The following is a 21,082-nucleotide window of genomic DNA, read 5'->3' as shown; positions in this document are numbered from 1 at the left end:
GTCAGCTACATCATCATGTATTCATAATACATGAACTGGGAGTGTTAGTAATAACAGCGTCTTGAGAGATTTTGGAGAGTTACTATTATTATATGGTAAATACTTCACAGTAAACCTGATGGTTGAAATGTAACTCTTTTGTTGGGGTGCAATTAAATGCCTGAAACTTCTCTAGAGGATTTTTTACCACATCTTATATCAAAATTGGGTTAAGCACATCTGACAGTGTTGTCTGATTGCCCTTCCTTTCTCCAGTAGATCATGTTTTTCTTTCATGAACTAGTATTGTTTACTTCCTTTATTCCAAACACCTATAATAAATACAAATGATGGGGGGGTTATGTTTAGGTTTTTACACCTTTTAAAATTAGTCAGCTTTTCTTTAGAATATTCTTTCACATTATTTCAATTAGGTAATGTTATCAAAGTTCTTTTGAAAAAGATCTAGCAGGAGCATCAAGCACTGTTGATATAATTCCCATGTCACAAAAAAATAGCATTCCCTAGACATTCTTAAGTGAATTTAAACAGCAAAAAAAAAAGTTTCATGTGTAGTTCTGAAATAAGCTGTGTGAAACAAGTTATCATTTATAATTTTAACTATAATTGTAGTAAATTAATCCTTTATGGAAATAAAGCTTGACTTTGCAGACTATCTCAGATCAATTGAGGATGAGTTTAGTCTTTTTTTTTGTTTTTTAAGAGGGTGTTACCTTTATGGAGCCCCAGCATATGTGTGCTATCTGTTCACTCTGAGTCACTTTCATTCAGGGAATAACAGCCTCGTGCCAACTCTGAACTATGCAGAGGCTTTGCAGTGTGTGTTTGAACTGTATGAATACACTGACAGCTCTCTTTGTTTTATCAGCTAGCTTTCCACAGTTTTTGTGTATCCAGCATGGTCAGAGAGGACTCTTAGTTGAATAAACTTCCTTTTAAAAAGGCATGAAAAATGGTGCTTACAAGGTTGGGTATATATGAACTGCTAGGGTTATAAAATATTGAGTGTCTGGTTAGTGCAATACCCAATGGATCTTTTTGGATGTGTATTCAGAGTACACATGCATAATTGAAGACACAGATACGTGTATTTATGTGCTCTTTAGCTGCTGGGCTCGTTGTGTAGATTTTATTACATTTGACTTTAGTACAGTTGTGTATCCCTCCGTGTTCCATGTAATCTTTGGTTTCATAGAAGTTCTTGATTGAGGAACCAACCACAGAATGCAGCCAACCTTGAGGTGTATGTTGCTGTGTTAAATCTGAGTGGTGCTCAGATGGTTTCCAGTTCCACTTACACCTTTTTTTCTTTTTTTTTTGTTTTGGCTGCTGAGAGTTTTGGCTGCTGTGTTTTGAGGTTACCTGTGCATGCAAACAATGATACTAGAAAATCTTGGTTTGCAAAGCCATCTCTATGTACCCTACAGTCTGTCCCTCTGGAATATTCTTGAGATTAAAATTCAAGATGGAAATTACGTGCCTACAGCGCACTCAGTTTTCATTTGAACATATCTTTATAGCTTTATCCTGTCTGCAGCACAGCAAAAGACTTGCACTGTCATAGGAATTCCATTCTGGGAAAATTTACAATTAATGAGGGTGAATGCTCAGGCTTGGGAAACAAATGCACTGCCTTTGAAAAGAAAACTGAATTTATCTTCCAACCTCCTCCCCAAAACCTTCAATTAATGATACCGCCTTGTATTTCACTAGTGAGATGTATGTCACTATGCAAATTGGCCTTAAGAAAATTGGAAGATACATGTTTCCTCACAGGCTTTGATGGTGTCTCTTCCTTACACTGAATTATAGTAATCATACTATTCCACTTTGGAATGAATTGCAGTGCATAGTAGCATCCCACTTCAGGAGTTTTCTGTGTTTGTGGAGGATAGGAAAGGAATTTTTAAGTAAATCAGGGCAGGTGATGTCTCTGAGGAAGATCCTGTGGAGAAGTCCTTTGTGGCACAGGAACTGATGCCTGCTGCATGCATTCCACTGGCATGGCTTGTCGTACCCTTACTGTTTGTGTCCTGCCAGGCTGTGAAGGCTGGAGTTTCTGATTCGTTGTGTTCATTTTGCACCATCCATAGTCTGTTCAATGTATTTCTGTTGATGACAGTGATCTTGCAGCTGATTTATTTCCAAATGCTTAGTCATACTGAGTAGTATAAATAGAATTTAATATTTAAATTGTATTTAATAGTGTAAATGCAAACAATGGAAGTAAATGGGTCTGGCTCCTCTGTGGATTTGTGTTTTGAGGTTACCTAGTTTTAATGTCTAACAGGACCTTAGTTCTAATTTGGCTTTTTATCTGTGTTTGAGACTTTAAGGTGATTCTTCTCGACGACTTCTCTGGTAGATAGTAAAACATGAGTTCATGCAGTGGGCTTTCTTGTAGCCTTGGCTTCAACATCATCCTGTCTGGTGCCTAATTTTAGAAAATGTTCATTATGTGCTTAATGTCTCTGAGCTCTGCATCTGTGATGGTTTAGTAAAAATTGGCCAGTGTGTTCTCAAGTTCTTAAAAGCAGAAGGAAAGAATCACAGAATCACAAGGTTGGAAGAGACCTCTGAAGATCATCAAGTCCAACCATTCCCATCCTGTGCTAAACCATATCCCTGAGTACCTCATCTACCCTTTTTTTGAACACACCCAGGGAAGGTGACTCAACCCCCTCCCTGGGCAGCCTGTTCCAGCCCTGACAACTCTTTCAGTAACAATTTTTTTTCTAATCTCCAATCTGTCCCTGCCCTGGCACAGCTTCATGCCATTGCCCCTTGTCCCATCTCCTGTCCCCTGGCTGAAGAGACCATCGCCCACCTCTCTACAACCTCCCTTCGGGTAGTTGTAGGTGGTGATAAGGTCTCCCCTCAGCCTCCTCTTCTCCAGGCTGAACACCCCCAGCTCCCTCAGCTGCTCCTCATAGGATTTGCCCTCCAGCCCCTTCCCCAGCCTGGTTGCCCTTCTCTGCACTCGCTCCAGGGCCTCAATGTCCTTCTGATGGTGGGGAGCCCAGAACTGCACCCAGCACTCGAGGTGTGGCCTCACCAATGCCCAGTACAGGGTCACAATCACCTCCCCAGACCTACTGGCCACACTGGTTTTGATACAAATAATACACACAGAATGTCAGCAAGTTCAAAAATGCTTCAGTTTTGTAAGAAACAAGGCTGGAAATACCGTCTGAAAGGCAGATTTTGAAATGGAACTTCCCAGGGGCTGGCTTTAAGATTCAGATACATCCACCCCTTTAGAAAGTCTGTTATTCCCACCTCTCTTGTCCCATTTTTCTTGAGGCCAGGCCTTCCCTCTTTGCAAACATTTGGGCTGGCAAAGCTGAGGGAGCAGCCACAGGCAGTAGCCACAAAGCAGCTCTTTTAGCTGGGTAAGAAGTAACGAAAGCAGTAACAAAAGAGTACCCATGGTTTTCAGTGGGGTCATGAACAGCTGCACAGCAGTGTGTCAGTATAGTACAGGACTTGGAGACAAAGGCCAGATGGAGGGAAAGGAGTAAACGTGATGTCACTCAGCTTTGGAAGGAGGCCCGGGTAACCGTTTCAGCTTTGTAGGAAACGCAGCTATATATGTGTTCTGCACTTGGACTTGGCCTGGGCACGTCCACTGCCTTCATTTGTGTATTGTCTAGTTCCAGTTACAGAGTCAAGTGTGTTTCTGTGACTCTGCTTTACACTACTCCTGAGCCTTCATCGCAGAATTCGTGTCGATGGTTCCACCATCTGTGTAAGTCAGAAATTAGATCCGCTCTGCTTTTCACTTTATGAGGGGATGCCATCCTTTGTGAGGAAATCTTGGAGTGCTAATAGCATTGTTGGCAAGAGATGTCATCATGCTTAGTAGTTTTTATGATGTATTAATAAAAAATGAACATCTTGTTTTCCTCAGTGGAGTACTACAAGCAAAGGACTCCGTAAAGAGCAGAGAGTGTGAGGAAGAGGAGACAGAAAATAAGCTGCTCATTTCAAATGAAATTAAAGGTAAATTGGCAGTGCTTCATTTGTTTCATATTAAAACCTGCAGAACAAAGTAAGTGTGATATTCCTTGAAGTTCCTCATGAACGTGCATTGCAAGCTGTTCATTGTATTCACTGTTTGCATCCAAAAATGTCTGAACAGTAACCCTGTGTGTTTCTTTGTCTTGTAATCAACAAAGGCTTTGTCAAGAACTTTATTGCAGTTGTAACAGGGAGTGCAAAATGAATTCTGCCATTAAAAGTTCATTTCAATAATGTTTTCCCACTGACTTTCAAAAATAGGTGATTAAGCCAGGCTGAGTTGTGAAAGTATAACGTTCATTTCTTGCTTCAAAAGGGTATTGAAAGAAAGCAAAAGATGCAGACTGCAGCACTTGTGCATTACAGGCATAGTGCAGAGGTGTGGTGACTCAGCCCTGGCTTGCTCTGCTGTGCAGCCTGATGCTTTCCAGCAGCCCACATGCAGAACGTGCCCTTTCTTTTTCATGAGGGGTACAGAGGGATGGCTGAAATTTTTACTTCACTGAGAAACTGGAGACAAGCCAGCGGAGGGCAACCAAGATGATCAGGTGGTTGAAGGAGTTGACATATGAGGGAAGGTTGAAGGGATTTGGGAAGGGAAGGCTTGGAGGAATCTAGTCGCAGTCCTCTAATAACTAAAAGGTAGTTAGAGAGAAGATGGAGGTACCCTGTCCTCCAGGATGCACAGCAGTGGATAGAAAGGGAATGACTGCAAGTTGCCACGGAGTAAATTTGGTCTGAATACGAGGAAGAATTCCTCACCGTGAGAAAACTTGCAGTAGGCTGCCCAGGAAAGAGGCAGCATCTCTCTTGCTGAACATGCTTAAGACTTGGCTTGGCAGGGCCCTGGATAGCTTGGTCTAATTCCCTGCTCCTAACAGAAGGTTACCTCGTACAGTCTCCAGAGGTCCATTCCAATATGGAGAAGAACCACTTCTTTTTGGTTGAGTGATTCTGTGTGGTCACATGTACTGCTGTGTCAGAGCTCTGGGCTGTGCACTGGTCCAGTTTGACAGGTCCAGGTAGCTGTCTGTTAGTAATTTTTATCCTCACTGTTTACAAAGTATAAAGCACAAATGTACAGAGCAGACATTTGATAATTGTTTTCTGTGTGTCAAACTTGGTGTGTCAAGCTGAGAGTTACTGGACTGAGTCAGCACATTGTCTCAGTGTAGCTTTTGCTGCTGTAAGTTTAACTCCTGCAACTTCAGGGAGAGGCTAAATATCTTAAATTCATAATTTAATTAAATTTTTAGATATTTCTTTTTCTTCAGCCATTTGTTGTGCAACACAATTTGTAAGACTTTCGTCGTAAATCCTTGAGACTTGAGTAGCCATGGCTCTTCAAAGGCTGCTTTTCTTGCCTTTCAAGTGTAAAACCCTGGAAATTCTTCTAGAGTAGTACAGCACTGCATAAAGATAAAATTAAGGTGATTATTTATTTTTAATTATTAACCTCTGGTACATTTTTATCTTAAAACATGGTTTGTCTGCCAGCACTTTTCAGATAGATCTGAGGCACTCTGAAGAGCTTCTGAAGTATAAAAGAGTCCATCTATTACAAGAGAGATGGAAAAAAAATAAAAAAGAAAAGGAAAAGGCCTTTTCTGTGGTGTTTTGCAACACAATGTAGTTCAGACTTGTGGAGAAATTGCAGCATTAAATGAAGAACTAAAGCAGATGAAAGAATTTTCAGTCATTTGAAGTATTTTGTTTAGCAGAACAGAAAGATAGTTTTAATGTTGACTTTGCATTATCAGACACAGTACAACAAAATTAAAATCAAATCATTTGGAACATCCTTAATTGTCTACAGTTCTTTTATTCTAAGAAAACTAGCCTGATTTTTGTGAAGCTTTTTGAGTTTGGCAGATAAAGTTTCACCAACAAACTCTGCTTACTACTTAGGATGCATTTCTGTGTAGGGGCTTGGATAATTAGATTTATAAAACATTTTCTAGTTTAACAGAATTATCCTTTTTACCTCCGTTTTATACACATCATTTTGAGCCACTGTTTGTTTAAATGTGCCATATTACTTAATCTTCAGGATGGAAGTGAATCACTGAGTTCTTACTGTGGTAGTCCTGGAAAGCTCCAGCTGAAGTCGTGGCAGTTGAGCAGGGTTTTGTGGGCTGTGACTCCTGGTACCTGTGCTCATCGTCCTGGTTTTCCTGCATGTCACTAACGTTATTATTCTTCAACCTACCTTTGTTACACTCATCTGACCAGTTTTCTACTCATACTTCATAAAACACATGCTGCTGTATTTCTTTTTTTGGAGAGTGAGCTAGAGGACTGAAATCAGGACCCCTGCACGCCAGGTTTTTTTTACAGACACAAAGCCTGTGTTTAAAAACCTGATGCATGCAGGGGGGAATGAACAGTGCTAATGGTCTCTTGTTCATGCCAAAAAGCATTTGCCATTTAGCTTCTTTGAAACTTCAAGTTGTGTTCTGCTGGAAAGTAACTCACTATGGAACATTGGAAGAACCTCAGTGAAGTGTAGAGAGGTATGTAAGGAGCTCACTTCCAAGAGTAAGAGACAAAAGTTGAGGAGCCTGTTTAAAAATGTAATCAGTGGGCTGACAGTGCTGACTAAGTGGTGTAAGAGTCAACTTCTAAATAATGGACATTGATATAAAATGAAAATAAGTCTTGAAAGCAACAAAAATTTAAGGCAGAGGAGCAGAACAAGACAGGCAACTGTATTCACATCCTGTTGGCCACATTGTAAGTTCTAGACCAGTCCCATTGTGCTGGCAAAAATCTAAAATAGGAATTTTTGCCCTAGTTGTTGGGCACAAATGTGTGAAAACTAGAACAGTAATTGTAGGGAGAACTGTGAATAATAGCAGCCTCCCAAAAATGCAGGTAGAGTGTAGCTGTAATAGGCATGAGTGATCCAAACAAAAGCAGCACAGGATTTCTGTGAGGGATTGCATGAGGAATATTGAGCATAGATTCTTCGTTGGCTGCTTCGTTCAGAAGTGAATGCTACAGGTTTTCCACAATTTTACTCAGCAGTTGGGAAGCATCCAGGCCTGAGTTCATAGTATGCATGTTGCTTTTGCGTGTGCAGTGGCTCTAAATGAACGTAGATGTCCTACGAAGTTTGACATCATCCAAGGCTTGCCTCTTCACTCTTCCCACCTACACACATCTGCAGCTGCAGCTGCTCTGGCTGAAGCCACCCTCCCACCAGTACATTGCCTTTGAGGCCGGTGGGATGGGAGCTCATTCCTTCCATTATGGATAAGTAAGATAAAAAGGGAAACAATCTTGCAAAAAACCCCACAGCAGCACAGAGAAGTTAAATGTTATTTTCCAAATAAAACATTTGGTTAAAGTGGGAGCAGGGAATTTGCAGACATTGGTGTTTTTTCCTCAGAAGAACTGAAAAACATTTTGTTGTGGATGAGGCATAAATGTTGTGTGGGCTGGAACTGTACCACTGATTCACTTGGAATTTTGTAGCAGCACAGTGCTGCTTTTGCTGAAGTTATAATAGCTCAGCCCTGAAATTAAGTTAGCTTTTGTACTACTGTGCAGCTATTGATTGTGGGTGTGATTTATTATATCACAATATTGAACATTATTTGACCTATGGTATGGTATGCCAACACAACTGTTGGCATGGAATTGTGTTGTGTTGGAAGAGATTTCTTCCATGTGTGAGTAGTTAGATTTATATAGAGCAAATATAATCACAGTCATACCAGTGGAAGAACAGTCATGGTGCTCCTCCAAGTCTGGTGTAAGCAAAAGGGTACAGCTCATGTAGGGAGGCCCATAAACACCAATAGTAATGACCATGCTTTTGCTGTGACTGATCTCATGACTGACTGAGCGATTTAATACTTGTTTGTTGCTTCCTGTTGTTCAAGATGTTGAAGAACCCAACACGCAGAGGCTTCTTTCTCAGCCAATTATTGTGTCTTCCAAGTTGCAAATCCCTGGCCTGCCCTTGCGCTGGGAACAGCAGAGCAAGCTCCTTCCAAGTGTGGCTGGGATCCCAGCCAGCAAAGTTTCTAAGTGGAGTACAGATGAGGTAGGTTTCCCTTGTATCTTCTGTCTCACTGCTTGTCTCACCCTTGAAGTCCTGGTTGACTCAGAGCTTTAGATCAACCTCATGAATTAACACCAGTGTGTTAGTACTTGGAGGGTTAGTCAGCCAGACCTAATGTTACAGGTCCCCAAAATGCCCCTTCAGCTGCTGTCCAGCCCCAGAAGCAGTAAGTATTTCTTCATGTCTGTATAAATAGGCATAGATACAAATACCTGTGTGTGTGTTCACTGGGAATTGAAAAGGGAAAGGAGAGTGCTAAAGGTATGGCCCAGTAGATCAGGTGCTCAAGGTCCATGCTAATAACACAAACATTTTTGAGGAATGGGTTAGAGGTCAGCATGGTCCTAGATACTATTGCTGGTGCATAGTTGGTGCTTACAGAAGGTGAAACATTACACAAGGCTGTAAAAGCAGTAGCTAAAAATCTTGAACAATTGTCAACCTTTAAGACTCTTTTGGGAATCAAAACACTGGTCCTGCTAACTGTTTTGTTGTCTTCTTTGGGGGCAGGTCTCTGAGTTTATACGGAGTTTGCCAGGGTGTGAAGAACATGGCAAGGTGTTCAAAGACGAGGTGGGTGAATTCTATTTCAAAGGCACAGAGTACAAAGCTTGGTGGAAAGATTTTTATGTCATCATTAAAAATACATATAAAGTAGTAGGATGAAGTGTATGTTTAAAGTCAGACACAAATGTATGGAAGATTGGGTTGGTTTGCAGGTCACAGAGTGGAAAGAAAGTAAAGAAGGTAAAAATAGCTGGGGGTCCAACAGGTCTTGTGCTGCTGTGGCTTTGTTGCTGTAGCTGAGCTTACTTAGAATTAATGGTAGAAGGAGGAGCAACTTCTTGATTTTCTACTGTTCTCTTGCAAATATGTTATTTTAGTTCTGCAGGATAAGTAAAACAGAGCAGTGATTCAAGCTAACCACCTCTTAAAAGTCTTTGCCTCATCACACATAGCTCTTGATGCTCTTCCTCCTCATAATAGCCAGCTTATGAATGTGATTTGGGTGAGTGGGAAGAGAAACTGTGGTATGTAGACATTGAGAAAGCAGCTACTGAGGAAAATGAATACAGATGGTCCTGTTAGTCTCCAGCACCAACAGATTTCAGGCTGTGCTGTACATTGTAATGACAATTACAGTTGCATGTCAGAGGACCAACGGGCTGCACCTCTGGTCTTTGTCCTTGCTCAGATGTGAGCTGTTTTACACTGGCAGCAGGTATGCAGGCCTAGATCATCCCCTGTGTCACATAGGGTGTCTCACCAACTATTTTAAGATCAATAAAAACCAGCATATTGCTGAGCAAGTCAGCAGGTGGGAAATGCCACCATATATCCAGCCCTTCTTTAAGATCCAGCCTCTCATGCACTGTCTGCCAATAGTAAATTAAGCCTCTCCCAGTGAAGCCAACTGGCAAGGACTGGCTGGCATCAATAGGTCTTCCAGTAGGTGGAAGGTGCTGATTCAAACTTCTGCTGTGGAAATTAACCTTCATCCTGCAAAAAGCTGGACACCCCCACATTTGCACACTTCTACTTCTTGAGCACAATGAGTAGAAAGTAATTGTGGCAACTGTGTGATGCTGGTCTCACTGCAGGGTCCCTTGATGTACAGTGCTGGAGTGTACTTTTTGCAGCATGTCAGGTTCAGAACACTTGTGTTCTAGTTGTACAGAAGCTTAGTTACAAGCTAGTGTCTTCAGGGCTAAGCAGTGCTCCTGATGTAACCACTGTTAGCTTTCAGGCCTAGCTGTCCTGTTCAGGTTACACTGAAAACCTGCTGCCGATACCCAGGTTACCTGCAGCCTACACAGGAGGAGTTTGCCCCAGTGAGGTGCCTGTTAGTGAGGGCCTGGCCTTGCAGATCTTCATGTTGGGATTCAGCACTCCTGACAGAGTCGTTTGCTTAGCAGAGCATAGCCAGGCGCTATTAAAGCAGCGACACTGCAAGGCTGGCAGGAAGATCAGTGTGTTGAAAAGTTGTCCTTGTGTCAAAGAGGCAGTTCTAAAAGTAGCCCAACCACTGTTTACATCTGGGACCTAATTTGTTTAAATTTGCTGTTTAATGCACAGAAAGAGGTGGCCTGAAGGGGGGTCTGGTTCCTTAGTTGGAGGGAAACCCAGAGGCTTTCTTAGGGAGGTTTGCATAAAAGGGGTAGCTAAGTTGTTTAAAAGCATTGGGGTGCTGCAGTACTGTTGGATTCTGCTTCATTTACCCATTTTACTTTACTTTTCAATAGCTTTTGCTTTACACTGTCAGTATAAAAATAAGAACTGGTTAGCTAAAAATTAGCCAGACAGTTGTTTTCAAGCAGAAAGAAAATCATCATCCTGTTCTTTTGGACCAGCTGATCTGCCTAAAAGGTTGAAATCAAAGCTGTCCTGAAAGCATTTGAAAGTGTTTGTATTCAGCCATTCCTTTACACTGCCTGAAATTGCTGGGAATTTTCTTTTCATGTTTTCTGAAACATCTATACTGCTGCACTGTCAGACCTATTAATAGCTTTGTGTGTTTTTTCTTCTGAAGCAAATTGATGGAGAAGCATTTCTGCTAATGACCCAATCAGACATAGTCAAAATAATGAGCATTAAACTGGGACCAGCCCTAAAAATCTTTAATTCCATTCTGATGTTCAAAGCTGCAGAGAAAAACTCCCACAATGAACTCTGAAGATAATGGGAGCTGTGTAGAAGCCAGCTTTCCCTGCCGGGCTCATGTTTTATTCAAAGCACAAAGACTCGCTGGAACTGTTGAGTAAGGACTCTCAGCAAGGAAGAAACGTACCTTCAGCACTGGTGGACTATTTATATTCTCCTGGAGCCAGTACACATCTGAATCCTTCTGGGAAGTGTTCAAGCTTTTGAGAATGTACTGTGTAACAACCAAGTCAGCTGAGTCTTATTTACCAAACTAATGGCGCTAATTTTCCACGGATGGTTAGGATCCCTAACTTTCTCTGGACATCAAGAAAAAACCCTATTTATGCTGTATTATATAAGGGAACATTAATATTTTCTAAGAATTCTTGAATTCTACTTCATGTATCCATTTTACTTTTTCAGAAGCTTTTACTTCATACTATCGAAATAAAAACTGATTAGCCAAAAATTAGGCTACAGGTAGCCAGATGAGACTGTTACGGCTAAAATACGCATTTGTGCCATTGTCCAAGACTGAAACACTCAATGTTACATACACGACACTTTATGCTACAGCATCTACTTTACAGGTTATAAACTGTCTGCTCGCTTGTAACGAAACGAACCTTGTTGGGTTGAAATGATAATGCTCTTTTGATAACTGAATGTTTTTACTTTTGCACGAATACAGAAATGTTATGTGAGGTTTTTTTCCCACCAGCATCTTTTAATGTATCTTACCAAAAGGTCGGTATAGAGAAGGCTGCAACTGAAAAATAAAAGTTTGACTTCATAGAAGACTTTTTGTTCATGCTGCACAGTAGAGTCCCAGCCTTTTCCATGGGAGCCTGCTACAGCCCTTCAGCACATGAAGGAAAATGCCTGTCTTCTGAGGTAAGGAGATGAGCAAAAAAGAGAATTATTCATTCATGTCTGCACGTGCCAGTCTCCAGTGTAGGTGCCACAATGGTGGAGAAAAACAGCCTACTAAAGGTAGGAGCACTGCTCTGGTGTTATATTCAACGTTAAGTCTGTTTGCCTGGTGGTGGGAGAACTATTTCACCCGTGGTGTCCGAGTTGGGACAGTCTGATGTGTAAATGAATAAGGCACAGGGGGAAAGTGGAAGTGTGGAGGAAGAGGATGCTGAAATGCACACGCTGCACCGGCACGTGCGTTTCGCTGGGGATGCTGATGCCACCAGCTGGTACTTGAGTGAGGCAACCTTCTTTCTTGGAGGATTATTACAGTGGTTTGTCAGGGAAAGACGTTGCACTTGGTATCTATGTGTAAGATGTAAACCAGATGCACTTTAAACAGGAGAAAGCCTAGCTACCTGTATGCTGAGGGCTGTTCCAGAACCTTAACTTCGCAGGAGGAGAGGGAGCTGGATGAGAACTTTTGGCAGTCCTCTTCTCAGTGCTGTGGTGGGCAGCTGCTCAGTCTTTAGAGCTGAGAACAAACAGCATTTCCATTGCACGGAGCTGGGAAAGTGTCAGATCTTCCCGCAGATGTTGCTAGGCTGTTCTTTGGCTGGAGTTCCTTCAGACTTCAAGAACTCTCTGTGCCCCTTCCAGAAGATGTAGGTGACTGGTGCCTGCCATAATATAAGGTGAAACAGGGTCAGTATGAAGTAAGTTGCGTTGCTCTGTTAAGTTCCTTCCATAGCATTGCATAAATAATATTTTTACATTCTGTTCACTCTTTGTACGTTGGAATTGCACTCTTATTGTACCACAAAACAATAAAACCTGAACTGGAGCCGTCTGTTACCTTCCTGTGCGCCCAGGAGTCTCAGATCAACCCGTCCCTTCCCCAGGGTGGAGTGGAGTCACTCCTAACCACAGCTCAGGCTGGCTGTGAATCTCAAAGAGCAACTTTGCTGCTGCTGCCTGCCCTCTCCCAAAACCCTTATGCCCAGTGCTCACAGTCGGGATCTCATTGATGGACCTGGATTTCATCACTGGCAGTGGCTGAAGGTGCCTGTGCAGGTCAGTAAAATGCCCCATTCTTTTGCTTTTCTTTCCTTCCATCCTTCCAGGTAGTTTATTTCCCCTCACCCTCTGTGTATGTCTTGCATGCCAGCTCTGTAGTCTGCAGTGAGAACCAATGAAGAGATTTGCTGCTTGACAAGGGATAACTTGGGGCTGTTAACAGCTCCCTAAATTTTATATACCTACTTACAGCCTACTGTGGTTTAAGAAATGGGTTGGAATTAATCCTGTTTAGAGGATGTAGAATAAGTGTTACAGACCTAAGTCTTTATTGAAAGAGCTATCACTCTCAGCAGTGAGGATGCACATAATCATACTTACTTTTATACCCCAGGTGATGAGACAGTGGACTGTAGCCACTTTAGATACAAAAACTACACCAAACAAATTTGCTCAAATACATGGGAGGCCTCCTAAATCTTAAACCAGCAGTTGGTACTGGTTTGTGTGTGGTGTTGGAGGTTGCTCAGCTGTCACATAGGTAAAGGCTGTCCCCAGATTTTCATGGGAATCACATGAAAAATCCCAAAACTACCTTGCTGAAGTCTGGCTGTTAAATGCAGTGATCTCCCCTCAGAGCTCAGGGTCTCCCTCTGTAACCTCTGCAGCAGAGTCACCTGCACAGCCAGCCAGGCTCTGAGAAAACTCTGGTCTTGGGAGGGGTTAAGGAGTCGTGGTGACCACAAATGCTGCTTTGCCTCTGTGGGCATTCCTACAACTGGTGGGAGATCTCTTTAGTAGAGTGCAGCATTTTAATGAAAAGCCATTTTAATTTCTAATTAATGTAATGAGTCATGTTAGCTGGCAGCTGCTACTGTCCATTACTAAATGCTTGTCCAAAGTCAAGCATTGTCAAACAGTAGTCCCTGGTATTTCCAGACACACAGGAGTTAGGAGGAGGCTGTGGAAGGAGAGAGGAAAGGGCCTCTGCTTGGTGGGGGTAGATAAGAGTCTCACCAAGTGAAGGAGGCCAATTTGTTCTGGGGAACAAACTCAAAAATGAGTCCTTTCCCTGGTGCCAGAGCTGTGGTTACAAATGCACATGGCAGCATCCCAGATAAGTCATCCGTGCTACTTTGAGAGCTCATCTCAGAATCCCTACTTGGCAAATTCAAGATTAATGTTTTTAAAAAAAAGAAATAAAAAGTGTTTCCTGCATAGAGAAAATAGTGAAAACTCATCATCCTGCAAAGCACAAATTGGGTCCACCATTTTAAGACACACAAATCATTACAGCTGGCTTTCATTAATCATAGAGACAAGTAAATCTTCAATTTGTGCATGGAATGTGTTAGCACCTGAAGCAGTGAGGTGCTCACATTAAGTGTGCTGGTCAAATTCTGACAGTCAGAAGACTATCCAAATCTTTTACATCTCCCTATGGAAAAATAATACAACATGTGCAGTAGTCTAGAAAAAAATGATTACCTGTAGTGCCTCTAAACAGCTCTGGAATTTCCATTTACAATAACAAGAATACTTGTGGTTTAAATCATTTACAAAGTAGCCAGAACCTTTAAACAGGGGGCTATAAATACACATGCACTCTGGGCAGAACCAGTGGCACTGGTTTCTCCTCACAGCAGAGGGGTGTGTGTTGACAAAGTGTCAGATACCCCAAGAGGAGTGCTGTGAACACCCTCCCAGGCTGGGGTGATGCACGGGTACCTCCAGCCCTCCCTTCGCCTGGGGGGGCAGGGAAGCCGGGCCCCTCACCTCAAAGACCAGGGACTCCAGGAAGTTGAGTGTCCTGTGGATTCTGGCTGGGTAGGGGATGTCGAACACGTGGAAGGCAGCCACCAGCGCGGCCAGGGCCATGGTGCAGCTACTGAGCTGGGCCAGCTCCTCTCCTGCCACGTACAGCGCAAACCCGCTCGCATCCAGGCTGAAGGGATGTTTAACTTCCAACACCGGGGTCACCACCTTCACCTGAGTGGAAAAGAGGGTATTGTTCCACGTGGTGCCACAGCTTCACTTTGCTGAGCAGCTCAAAGGATGAAGGAAGTAAGCCTGATAATGCTGCTTTTAGCTTAGAATTTCTCTGAGTATCTGCCTCTCCCCAAAAGGCAGGCTGGTGTCATCCTTCCCCAGGAGCTAAGCTGAGCCACCAAAAAGCCAGGTGATGTGCCTTGGCAGCTCACAGAAGGAAGAGATACCAAGACTGCTGGTGCTCTGTCTCCTACCTCCTTGTTCACTGCAGCAAACAGGCTGGAATCCTCTCCAAAGACATCTGGCAGGAGTAAACACGCAGCTGTCACTTTCATATCTGTCAAGGCAAGGCACTCCACTAAATTCCAGAGGAAAACGTTCTGGCTGGGCACAATCAGCCTGGAAAAGCAGCTTGTGGGGTATGAAACAGTTGACAGCTCGGTGCTGGGACTGTTCTGTCCATTTCAAAGGGTACTTTGTACCACAGTGAGGTTTAGGTGCCTCAGCTGGCACTGGGCAGTGCTATGCAAATCATTCATCATACCTAGTATTACTATTCACTTCCTTGCAATAAGTGAGCCCCCACCACCTGTCCCCAAAGCCCCTCCCTCCCCAGTAAATCCTGAGGTCTCTGGGGCCCTGTTGCAGGAGGACTCCACTTTAAATGCTGTGATACAGGCTGGTGGTGCAGGACCTCAGGGGAATGGTACCTGTTACCCCTCTGGTTGCTGACTGTGGCATCTTTTTTGCAGGCCAGGCTTCTGGCAACACACGTTGCACTAAACCTGTCGTGTCAGGCATTTATTATCCAGGTGCCAGGGCAGCTGGTTTGTGAGAGAAAAATGAGAATAAAGGACTTGGGTATGAGTCAAAATACATGTGGACATATTGTATAAGAAAATGGGAAATTACTTACAACATCCATAGCTTTCTGTGGCCAAAGGTATGAGTAGAAACTATTATATAAAGACTTTCTGGATTAAGCTGTTCTTTGACTTTTTAATCTCTCAGGAGTTAATTGTGTGCTTGTGTTTATAAGAACAACTACTCCCAGTGTTTCCACCTAGGTTGCTTCTTTAAGAAGTGGCCTGGTAATAAAAGGAGTGAAACTGCTGTAGGAAACCCGCCTGTTCACCCTGTGTCACCTGTGAGGTGACATCCTGGCATAACACCTGCCTGATGGAAAGTGCCAGTCGGAGGAGCACGTCCCACAGCACCGAGCTCCAGCACCGACAGCTGCAGCTTGGGAAGAGGAGGAACGACTCTGAGGAACAGCCCCAAAGGGTTTCTCCCTGCAGAACCATCCCCAGGCTTCCCAGATGGGAAGAAGTTGAGCCGGCAGCGAGGTCTCAGCCCCTGGCAGCCAGCGAGCCAGAGACGCTGCGGGACACGACCTCTGGGTCTGACTGTGGTACCCGCTCCCCAGAGCCGCCACTCTGGGTGCTGATGTGGAGCAGGGTGGGTGGTAACTGCTCCCCTTACTCTACTGGGCTGAAGGCTTCCACCACAGCAACAGTACCTTTCTAAAGGAAATCGTCCCTTTTATGTGGGGCTATTTCTTTCTAAACCAGAAAATCAGTTTTTAGAAAATAACAAGCACTCCTCTTGTGTATCTAGAAATACATAATTCTGTTCATAGCACAATCCTTATTTTCAGGCAGTTTCCACCCTTATCAAACCTGCACTCTTTTCATTCACTAGGAAAAAGAAACAGTTTTAATACCTGACATAATTTTCCTAGTAATTGAGAAGCTTTTATTCTTGAGGCTTCCCTATCACTATATATTTTTCAAGCAACTATGACATTTTAAAAATGTTTTTGCTGTAAATTTGAGCTAGTTCAGTCACATAAGAATTATCTACAACAGAAATCTGATACTCAGAGCATAGAAGATTTGTACTGACATTTCAGAGTATCTTCTTCTGTGTGCCGCTCCAAATTTTCTTGCAGCATCATGTTAATTGGATTATCCTTCACTGCACACAGAGATAGTATCTGCTCTGAATACATCTCCAGAATCTCAGCTGTTCTCTTGTAAATGTCCGTGTGGGTGAGAAGCTGGAACTCCCTAAAAAGCTGAGAGAAAGAACTTGGTATTACTGCAATCCTCAAATCCGAAGTGGAAAACAACACAAGGTGCAACGCTTGGAAGACAGGCTAAGACGAGTTTAGTAAAATCAGATCCTAAACTAGAGGGGGTGGCTGGGTTTCCTGGCGAAGCAGGAAGGGAATAGATCAGTTAACACCAGAACGCCTCAGAAAACCCACTGGTGGTGGGGGGGGCATGTTTCACACAGGGCTGGTGAGTCTTTCAAAGTGGGGTCAGCAACAGAAATAAAGAGATTCAAGTGAACAGTGTTGATGGGTCACATCTATAATGTAGAATTTGATGATATTACAAAAAATAGCTCTGTTACCTGGTAAGGGCACCTTAAGAAAGGAAATAGTTTCAGGATGTCTTTTAAAGGTGCCCTGTCGCTGATCATCTTCCTCCGTATTTCTATTGTCACGTTCATTCTGGCATCCACTTCGTTCCAGTTCCTCTGAGTCTTCATGTATTCCTGCTTAAGCCACTCAATGTGGATGCCCATTGCGCTGCCTTCAAGATGAATGGGTTCTTCCTATGAAGTACAGAGTGGGACCAAATCAGCTCTCCTCTTTAGCTGCTGCAGTTTGACTCTTTTGAGCATAGTCAAAGTGTAGCCAAGCTCAGTGGAAAGCACCTGAAGCATGGTTTTGGTACCAGCTCTGTGGACTCACCCTCACGTTCTAGTAGTTAGATTCAGCTCTGTTTTCATCTAACACTACAGCTATCAGATCAAATTAATATTTGAGGATATACACGAACTTCCTACATCTCTGGTTTGCCTAATGCAGCTTCACTGGAAACTAGCAGGCAGTTCCAGTGATGACTCAGGGATTAGCAATATTAGTTCTGTATTACCAGGAGAAATAGTACTTTCCTTCTTACTCAGGTAGTAAAAGCAGGACAGCTAACTTTCACATTTATGCAACTGCAGTACTGACCCTCAAGCACAGCAGCTGAGCTCAGGAGCCTCTGAAGGGCAGGCAGTATCTTTGAGCAGTTTTACTATGTTTTGAAAAAGTTGGTTTGTATTTGGAGATAATTAACAGTCTTCCTCAAAATTACTATTGTAATTCCAAACCCAGCAATTCCTAAGAGGAGGAGTGGCTGCCCTAAGCAGCCTGGGGCTGTTTAGTTTCTATCAGAGGACAGGGTGAATTTGCCCATTGAGACAAGCCAAGAGGACAGACAGATGCACCATTAGTGCATTGCCCAGCTCAGGCTGCCTTTACACTGGGGCTTTTCCCCTACGTACCGTCACTGATGCAGCTGCTGTCTGTGTCAGTGGTGGCCTGTGAGTCGATGCCAGAGTGCACTGAGACACCTGAGCCTGGTCCCCAGTCACTGCAGCCCGTGGCTGCAAGACACGCAGCATCCCAAACTGCTGCACAGTGCTCTGGATGTGCAGTTAAAGTCTCCAGTTTAATTAGCATCCTTTTCTAAACTGTGTTTAAGACTGTGTTCCAAGACTGGGTGCACAAGGTACACCATTAAAAACCCATCTCCCTCCTGGCATCTGTCCATGGATTTCAGTAGCCATCAGGATACAGAGGAAAACCGGCCCTGCCTGCGGGACAGACACCCACCCTGAGCCCTGCAGGTACACCCCTGGCCCATGCTAGGGTGCTGTGGTAACACTGTTACACCCTTACTAATAGAGGCTTTTGCTCTTGGTTGTATCACAGCAGTAATGCTGTTTGTGACCCCCTTGAGTGGGGATTCCTGTACTCAGTGGGCAGGAGCAGAGGTGCTGGGTCAGCCAATACTATACCTGTAGTCCCGTACTACAGGTACAAAGTCAGGTTGCACTGAACTGGTGTTCGTGGACTCCCAGGGATTGTGTCTTTACATTCAGTGGCCTTCAGTAGATATTTTCCTTCCATTACTTCCCCAGTCACTTTTCAGCCCTCATAAACTCGTACCTTCTGCAGCATCCTGTGTGAAGTTCAGCAGTTCAGCTGGGCGCTGTCAGAAGAAACACTGCCTCTTGTTTGACTTCCCTGGCTGCTTCTGCCCTCTAACTAACATACTGGATTCAAAGCCTACTCACCATCTCCTTGCCAGTACAGTTAGATGTGTCACATTCTGTCTCCAGCCAAGACTGTCCTAAGCTATTTTAACTGTTCCACATGTAAAGCAGGTTCACACTTCCAGTCACCCTTGTTGCTGTCTCTGCATCTTCTCTAATTTCACTACAGCCTTTATGAAGGGGGCAGAGTAAAACTTCAACTCCTAGGTGAGATGCTGGGACACCACAGGTACATGGAGTGGAATACTGTGCTGCCTTTTGTTTGTTAAAGAAGTCAGAGCAGTCAGTGTACTTGGGGGTGGGGGGGGGGGGGGGGGGGGGGCTGCTGCTTAATCTTTGTGCCAAATTTTCTTTGTCATAATATAGAAATATAATTTGTGAGTGGCAATAATAAGCTCAGAGGCCAGCACTGTAAGTGCTGTTAGGACTGGGTTTTCTCCTTGCCCTGTGTTACATCCCTCACTGTTGAATTTTATCAGCTGTTTTCTTGCCTGGTCACTCAGTACATTGGGTCCTTCTGCAATTCCTCAGGTTTTGTCTTTAGCACCCTTAGCAGCATCACCAAATACAGTCAGCCAGCTGTTCTCCCTTTTCCACATCATTTAGAAATACATTGAACTGCATGAGCTAAGCATTAATAATCTTTTCCATTGTAAAAAAATCAGCTCTCTCTGCCCAGCCTGCCTTGTGGCTGTTTATCCATGCAGGACCTCCCTGCTTATCCCCTCAGACTGTATCCTCTGAAAGGCATGTGGAGAAATCTCTTCTGAAGTTAAACTCTATCAGCTGGATTTCCTGTGTCCTCGGGGTTGTTGAATACTTCAAAGAGCTAATGAATTTATGGAGAATTACTTCTGTTGACAGGAACTTTGTTGATTCCTTCCCAATCCATTTCTCTCCTCAGTCTGCATTTCAGTTCTTGCCAGTTGGCTGGTAAGGACAGCAGGGTTCTTGGTCAGTATGTTCCCTGGCTCTTCCCTGAAGTTCTGGAAACTGGCATCAAATTTGCTACCTCCAATTTTCTAGTCTCATATTTCATGAGAGAAATTGCACATGGCAATTAGAAAGTTACCTGTTTTACCCTTGGATGCATCTGATAATTTTGTACAGGCATCATCTGATCTTGGAATTTGTTACAGCTCATTCTAGTGCATCATGCTGTAACCTGGCTGACTGGAGATGGCTGCTCTGGCATTGTCTACTGAAGGGTAGTCCTGGTAACATGATTGCCCAGTCTCCTCATCTGAGGAGACCTGCAAAGCCTGTCTGGTTTTTCTCACACAGCTTCACATCCTGCACCTGGAGTGAGCCCCTGAGCTCCAGCAGTGGATCCCTCACAGTCACCAGAGCCCTGTTTTGCTACTGGCCTATGTCCCCTCTCCAAGCTCCCTGTAGCAGCATGAGGTATTTTCTGGTGTCTAATTTGTACTGGTTACTGACTGTGAATACCATTCTAGTACCCACACATCCCCAAACCTCCTGTCCCCTACCCTGTGAACTTGCACTGAGTTGGCCAGACTGTCTCTTGCTTCAGCACAACCACTGCACAAAGCCAGGCACAGGCAGTCCCAAGATGCTGATGCTTTCTCACACACACACATCAAATCTTTAACTGCTGTTGTGCTGGTTTTAATTACAATTAAGTTTTAAGGGCCACCACCTTCAGCTTCCTACTTGCAGAGGAAGGAAAGCAAAACAAACTCAACCCAGAGCACTGTTACCATGGGACAAACTGGCTGGGTTGCTTAGAAACAAACACCAAGGAGAACAAGTTATGACCTTTACTCCAGCTTATCTCCATCCCCCTCGTCAAGGCAAACACTGATCAAGTTGATGGGCTTTCCACCTAGTCAGCTCTGTCCTTGAGAGCTAGTTGAGCTAATGACATTATTAATTATCTAAATGAGGCTATTTGACATTTTTGTAAGTCTCAGGAACAAGCTGCCAGCAGAAGCGTGGTGGTGATACAAGGAGGAATTGCTGCTGTACTTATCTACTCAGAAAAACAATTACACAGCAAAGTTTGGCCTCCATAAGTCATCCATTACATCCGAGTAAGAGAAGCAGAAGTCAGGGTTAGAACTGGTTTCCTCTCCGTGTTCAGCCTGCTCAGAGCAGCTGCCACCTGTGGGCGTTTCACCCACGGAAGCTGCACGTCCAGGCTGAAGAGAGGTGGCAGTAGTTCTGAACTTGAAACCCTTTACCATAGCTTGTTTAAACTACTTGTGTGCATAATGCATATACATACACAGACACAAAACACATCTTAAGCCTTCAGCCAAACAGCAGAGCTCCAGAAACGTGCCAGGTCTG

General features: G+C 43.7%; 2 protein-coding genes across 2 annotated transcripts in view; one reads left to right on the top strand and one right to left on the bottom strand.

Annotated features, from left to right (window-relative positions):
• The window catches only part of L3MBTL3 (L3MBTL histone methyl-lysine binding protein 3), a gene marked incomplete at its 3' end in the record, with an annotated part of 67,897 nt that extends 57,134 nt beyond the window's left edge, over positions 1 to 10,763 (top strand). The window contains exons 18-21 of the mRNA XM_084262539.1: positions 3,911 to 4,002; positions 7,908 to 8,071; positions 8,600 to 8,662; positions 10,620 to 10,763. Coding sequence (XP_084118665.1) covers positions 3,911 to 4,002; positions 7,908 to 8,071; positions 8,600 to 8,662; positions 10,620 to 10,763 — 463 coding nt within the window. The remainder of the gene's footprint in view (positions 1 to 3,910; positions 4,003 to 7,907; positions 8,072 to 8,599; positions 8,663 to 10,619) is intronic.
• A 1,462-nt stretch (positions 10,764 to 12,225) lies between these two features.
• SAMD3 (sterile alpha motif domain containing 3) overlaps positions 12,226 to 21,082 on the bottom strand; it is a gene marked incomplete at both ends in the record, with an annotated part of 40,859 nt that continues 32,002 nt past the window's right edge. Inside the window, 5 exons of the mRNA XM_084262337.1 lie at positions 12,226 to 12,327; positions 14,393 to 14,653; positions 14,908 to 14,990; positions 16,559 to 16,730; positions 17,072 to 17,275. Coding sequence (XP_084118463.1) covers positions 12,226 to 12,327; positions 14,393 to 14,653; positions 14,908 to 14,990; positions 16,559 to 16,730; positions 17,072 to 17,275 — 822 coding nt within the window. The remainder of the gene's footprint in view (positions 12,328 to 14,392; positions 14,654 to 14,907; positions 14,991 to 16,558; positions 16,731 to 17,071; positions 17,276 to 21,082) is intronic.

This window comes from Gallinula chloropus (assembly GCF_964237585.1).
Source record: "Gallinula chloropus genome assembly, chromosome: 3".
NCBI lineage: Eukaryota > Metazoa > Chordata > Aves > Gruiformes > Rallidae > Gallinula > Gallinula chloropus.
Note: the sequence above shows the minus strand (reverse complement) of the source record. Positions and strands in the feature narration are given on the sequence as shown.